Source organism: Echinops telfairi, unplaced genomic scaffold (assembly GCF_000313985.2).
Source record: "Echinops telfairi isolate 266 unplaced genomic scaffold, ASM31398v2 ScPeMD7_7469;HRSCAF=8507_1, whole genome shotgun sequence".
NCBI lineage: Eukaryota > Metazoa > Chordata > Mammalia > Afrosoricida > Tenrecidae > Echinops > Echinops telfairi.
In genome coordinates, this window is record NW_022111373.1 from 69691176 (window position 1) to 69697743 (window position 6568).

Below are 6568 nucleotides of genomic sequence, written 5' to 3' on the forward strand. Positions count from 1 at the left end.
CAAAATTCGATCATGCTATCTCCACCTTTACTTCCATCACCAAGACCACATTTTCCAACTGCATTTCCTTCTTCTTTGTTTCTACCTTTTGCATTCCAATTGCCAATAATTGTCAATGCAAATTGATTGCAGGTTTTATCAATTTTATATTGAAGATGTTGGTAGAATTCTTCAATTTCTGCAACCCTAATTTTAGTGGTTGATGCATACATTTGAACATTAATTGTATTGGTTAGTGCCAGTGACTAATTGCTGTTTGCAGGGGTTTCTTCTCAGTTGGAGTTATGCCCCCCCAGCAAATGAGGGGATAGAAGGCTTTAGTCCTGCAGGCTTCTCTCCTTCAGGGTCATGGTCGACTCTATGCGGGGAAGACAGATCTTCCTCACTCCTCTTTTGAGTGCTTTCCAACCTGAGGGGCTTATCTTATGTAGATATTTTTGACAATGTTCTTCTGCATCTAAGCCTATAATTAAGCCAACAGGTGACAACTTCATCCTTGGTCACCTGTTATTCCGACAGTGCCCAGAGTCTGCAGAAGCCCACTGGTGATGTGTGGAGTCAGTCAGTTCCAGGCTCTGGCACCCCGGTTGTGCTATGATCTATGACACTCCTCGGTGAACATGTTCAGAACTGGCTGGTCAAAAAGGCAAGGAAAGAAAACCAGACTTGATATAGGTCCTATGTAATAAAGCCTCGAGCACAGATCTGTACTGTCCAACGTGCCCTATCCACTTTTCTGCCCACAGAAGATAAAGGTAGTCACAGAAGCATCTGGTTCAAAACCCTGCAGCCCTGGCCCCTGAAGCGAGCACTGGAATTGTGCAAGCAGTCGGAAGAACGCATAGCAGAAAGCGCTGGAGACGTGTGTGGATAGCTAATGGAAACACTTCCCATCTTTGACTCTCTGCAGACACAGCCGTGTGATTCGTGTCTGTCACGGCTGACTTTGGAAACGTTACCAACAAAACCACCACCACCACCACAACAAGCCCCGGTCCATTCTCGCTCACCGGGAACCGGCGGCACCGAGGAGCACTGCTCCCCAGGACGTCCGAGGCTGGAAATCTGTATGGAAGCAGATGACCTCCTTTCCCCCTCGGATTTGAACCACCGACCAGCTCGCTAGCAGTCCAAGTGCTTAGCCCACTGTCCCGCCGAGACTGCTAGCAGTAGCAGTAGCATGAACATGCAAACTAGTTTTCCACTACGTACCGGGCGTCTACCACGCGACAAGCTTTGTGAAACTACGTGAACGGAAAGAAAGAGGAAGGGAGCTTACAGGCTAGGCATCGGACTGTAGTGGGAACCGATGTAGCCACCGAAGTTTCTGTCGCAGGCTCTGCCTTTTGCGGCTTCTGGCTCGCAACATCACCTCTCATTTTCACCACACCCACAGGGAGGTAAAAGCAAAGATGGTTCTTCTCATTTTCAGATGGGAAAACTAACACCCGAGAGGCCGAGTGAGAGGCTCGGGGCTCCACAGGAGCTATGGTGGCAGAGCTGAAAAGCTGCACAGGCCCCTCGACCCTGGGCTGCTGCTCCTTCTGCTCGCCCGCCGCTAAGGCGCCCGGGAGAAAGCTGGATCCCCCTGTGGCTTCCCTTTCAACAAAAAGGCAACAGGTACGTGAGCAGGCTTAGCCAACGATGAGAAAATACACTCAAACGTATCATGCCTACAAACTTTCAGAGTAATTAAAAGAAAACCACAAAACCACGGCTTTACCAAAGCCACAAAACCACGGCTTTACCAAAGCCACAAAACCACGGCCTTACCAAAGCTACAAAACCACGGCTTTACCAAATACTCACTGAAGAAAAGACTGGAAAGTTCCAGGAGAATAAATAACTCGCCAGCACCACATAGGGGGAGGGGAACACATCCTAGGGAAATTTTATTTTTCTGAGAAACTTTTGCAACAGTTCTTACTGAATCAAATTCAAGGCAAGCTCTACCAATATTAGTTAGCTTTAAGAAATGTAAGGAATGAGAAATAAATACAAAGCCAATGCATTGTGGTAAACTTGTTTCCCTAGATTGTCTGGGAATAAACTCATCTCTTTGTACTTAAGTGTAACTTTTCTTTCTTTCTTTACAAATTGAAGTACTGTCCCTGGGGAGTCTACCATTGGGAGAAAAATGCAATTGTTACCGCGATTGACTATTTCTGAAATGAATCCAACTTCCTACTCATGTTTTAAAAGCTAGTGCTTTCAAATCATCAGGTGGCCACAACAACGTTACAGTTTTCTTTAAATGCACACAGTCAGATCATCCCAAATCATCTTGTCTCATGATGTGAAAACTAAAGGAAAAAATAGGTGGGAATTGGTTGACAAAGTCTGATTATAGCCCAAGCTTTGGGCCTATAGTGTAGTCCTATCTCATAGTTAGAAAATGCCTGTAGGAGATATAGACCTTTGGCTAAATTTGGATAAAGGCAACAAAATGGGCTGTTGTTCTTTCTTTAAGATCCCTAGTATTCATCTTGCTTCGAGCCCATGAAGTCACAGACCACACTCAGATCTCGCGTGAACTGACAGGCACTCACGTCAGGCTGTGGGCACATGGAGTGCTTGGCCTCCTCGGTCTCTGCGCCTTGTTCATGATCACTTCCAGGGCGATGAGCGCAAAGCAGCTATGTCTATTTGAACTGTTTCCAACCCATTGCCAGGACCTGCTCAACCTGCCCACTGTGGGGCAAATGACTCCCAGGAGCAAGCGAGCAAAGGGGAAAAGGGGAGACTCGAAGACCCAAACCGGCAGATCATGGCCCCAAGCAGTTACCGATAGGCTGCAATGTATCAGGACAGCCCTGCACATCATGTACTTGTACAGAAAGGATGGCTGAGAACTTGCTGGGATCGTCGTAAAGGTGACAGGAAGTGCACAAGATGGGGTTGCACCAGGACAAATGGAAGCCAATGATAAACACCCCTCTCCCACCAAACCTCCTCACACACGCAGGGGAGGTAAGACAAGGCAGCATCATGATCAGAAACTTTCTTTGGTGCACCAGTGAACTAAATAACCAGGATCTATATTTTACACAATAATCTTGTCAGAAGAAAAGATGGAAGACCTCAGTAATGTATACCACTCACACAGGACCCTACCCAGAGAGAAGCTGTGGTGTCTCACACGGCCTCTCTGACTGGAACTGAAGCAGAAATGCCTTCTGAAGCAACCTAGGTTGTGAAGGGATCTGCACTGGTCACACAAAAGCCAGCTCCCTGCTTTTCAGATGAGAACTAGTCATCCCCAGGACACAATCTGACTAACGAGATCTTTGGGTTTGCACATAACCATTTTCTGTTCCAATGACTTATTGCTATTCAACTTAAAATTGGCTCTCCCACCTACCATATTTATAGTGTAGCTCAGCTACAAAATCAAATGATAAAACTTGTTGGAGCTCTTGTTCCACAAGAGATGTATTTCACCAATCTCTCTACATCTGTAAATGTGTATTACCCAAAATTAAATAACTCAAGCATGTTAAAACTTGCCTTGTGATATGTTTCTTGTTGCTGTAAGAATTGCATGCAATAGCATCATCCACAAAGACAACGTTCTATACCCTACCTTGGTAAGTAGCAACTGGGGGTCTGAAAAGCTTCTGGACATCCATCTTAGATACAGTTTTTGATCTCTTTTTGTCCAGAGCAAAGAATAGTAAAGAAAATCAAAGCCTAACGGAAAAATTAGGCCAAGACTTAATGGACCATGTGAACCACAACCTCCATCAACCTGAGCCCAGGACTAGATGGTGCCCAGTCACTGCGACTGACTATTCTGATCCAGATTCAAATAGAACGTCCTGGACAGAGAGAGACAAATGTAGGGGGGGAAACCATCAAAGGGACAGAGACAGAGACCGGTGGAACCCCTGAGACTCTGGACCACAGATCCCCGTCAAACCTGGAACTGAAGCCACTCCTGGATCAACTTTCAGTCAAACAATCTCAACTGAGAGGATTCCATTGTATAGCGGCCCTCTGGGACAGGATAGAACAGCCCCTGGGGGGTTCTGAGACTGTAACTCTTTACAGCAGTAGAAAGCCTCTTTTTTCCCCTCCTGAGCAGCAGCCGGTGGTTTTGAATTACTGACCACATGGTTCGCAGCTGAATGTGTAACTTATTATGTCACCAGCGCTCCTAGCCAAATAACAGACAGAGAGAAATGTACTACTCAGTACAATCAACGATATGAGATCAAATGGACAGCATCTCGCTAGAAACAAAGCTTGGAAGCGAGAAGAGGGAGCGGTGCAGAGCCAATGGGGAAGCCAGGGAGAAACTGGGAGGAGTGTTGTTACATGGAGATGGGAACCAGTGCTTTGAAACAAACGGGATATCAATTGTTGAATGGAAATAAAATGCGAACGTGAATAAAAGGGAGGAGGGAACCGTGAAATGTGAATTGTGAGAGACTCCTGCTTGAGATAATTAGACAAAGTTGGCACTGGGATTGAGAACGCGTGAGTAAGGCTTGAAGATAACGAAGGCTAAAAGGTTTCCTGAGAGAAGATGTGGAAGAAAGGAGGGCAGCTGACATCAAGTCAACCTAGACCTTGACTCTGAACTGGTAACTAGATGAGTCTTGGCACGACCTTCTCATGGGCCAAGCGAGAGCGGGAATGGTCGAGCAGGCTGGTAACCTTCCATCCCTGCAGCCCCTGTGGACCCTGGGACTTGAGAGTTAAGAGCCTGAGTCACAGAACCAGAAAAGAATGAGATCGGTGGTCTGACAGGAGAGAAGAGCTCATGACCACTGGGTCTCTGCAATGCATCAAGATGATCTTACAAATATCTCACTGCAATTACGAAAATGAGGGCATTGCCACTGAGATCAGGAGAGTTCTCCGAATAGGAGCCCTATAGGTTCCATTCCTACTGACTCAAGGCGTGCATGCTAGAGCTTTTATGTCTTGTGTTTAGGGTGCTCTCTATTGTTTTTATCTGAGTAAATATTTTTAAACGTTTGGGGTCATTTGTGGTGATGCTCAAAACTTACTTTTCCTAATTAGTAAATCATCCTAATCACAGGGATATTGGGAGCTTGGTCCTAATGGCCACTCTTGGATGGACTGTTGAGACTGAAGGACAAGGAATCAGATCCCAGACTGTATTTTACAATATCATAAAGTCTGAATGAGTCCTGAGAGCCCTTTGCCAGCTTCTTTTCTAATGCACAATCTTCATGAACTCACTCACATCGTGGGCATTTCATATGCTCTGATCTGACCCATGGGGGGCTCCTTTCTCGCTCCCCAAATCTCTCCACCGAGAGATGCTAGCCAGTCTATTGTTTGGCAGTAGATTCAAAAAATGTCTTGCTTTATTTTACAAAATAGGTTCAACAAACTTGCACTGACATTTGCATTGGAATTAAGTTCCGCAGGAACCCAAACCTCAAAGAGCATGAGGCAAAAAGTCCGCCTCTTTCAGGCTGAGAAAACACTCTCAGTCCAGATACCTGAGTGTCTAGTCCCATGTGGCTGACTGCCATGCACACTGCTGGTCCCTGGATCACAGCTCCACTCACAGAGAAGACCATGCGAATAACCCCAGTACAGCGACAGCAGGGATGGCGAGTACCTACAGATGGGTGCTATCATCACAGTGGGCCTTGGAAAATGTTGCTGTTTCAGGATGAACCCCATGTGAAAGAGACCCTTATATACAATGTTGCCTGATTCTATGCCACCTTCCTGATAATTGACCAAGTCCATCATTGTAGCATTGTTTATTTGGAGCGTCTTATACCTAGGACCCTCACCTTCCAGTACAATATTACACACTATTCTGATGTGAACCACAGGGGTTAGTGCTTAATTTTGGGAAGTAGATCACTAGACCTTTGCCCCCCTCTCAGTCTGGAAGTTCCACTGAGTCCAATCTACCATGGGCAGACCTGTTGCTACTTAGACCCTTGGCATAACTTCCAGCATCATACCAACATGAAAACTACCACAGTAAAAATTGGCAGAGGTGGCTTGAAAGATAAAGGCAGATCTATTTCATCCCTTGTCTGCACGCTTGTTGTCCTATGGTAGCTTCTGTGTTGCTGTGATGCTGGGAGCTATGTCACTGGTATTTCAAACATCAGCATGGTCTAGCAGAACATCCAGACTAAGAGCAAACAATGAAGAAGGACAGTTTCAATTGCAGGATTTCAAACTCTAATTTCAGAGAAATTTCTGATGTTTTACATGTGTACCAACATTATTCCTAAAACTTCAGTTAATAAAAATCTTGACAGTAATTAAGGAGAACACTGGATCACCTGTGCGTGCTTTGAGACCCAGTGACGAAGAACATTGAGCACTCGGTTGGTGGCTGTTCTGCGTATGATGAACTCTTTATCGCATGTTCTCTCGGTGTTGTTAAAACCTGAGGAGGAAAAGAAGCAGACCCACACTGTAGTTAAAGTCAAATCTTAGGAACCGGGAAGAAAAGGGCACTTATTTTAGGGCACTGGTTCATGAAACACAGATGACACATCTTGGCAGGGAGGTACAAGGGGGTGCAGACAGCTTACCTATTATAGTCGCAGTGGCAAGGGAC

At 45.7% G+C, this 6568-nt stretch overlaps 1 protein-coding gene across 1 annotated transcript in view; it reads right to left on the reverse strand.

The window, feature by feature from the left end:
* The window catches only part of RASGRF2 (Ras protein specific guanine nucleotide releasing factor 2), a 199841-nt gene that overhangs the window by 56995 nt on the left and 136278 nt on the right, over positions 1–6568 (reverse strand). The window contains exon 18 of the mRNA XM_045285207.1: positions 6288–6394. Coding sequence (XP_045141142.1) covers positions 6288–6394 — 107 coding nt within the window. The remainder of the gene's footprint in view (positions 1–6287; positions 6395–6568) is intronic.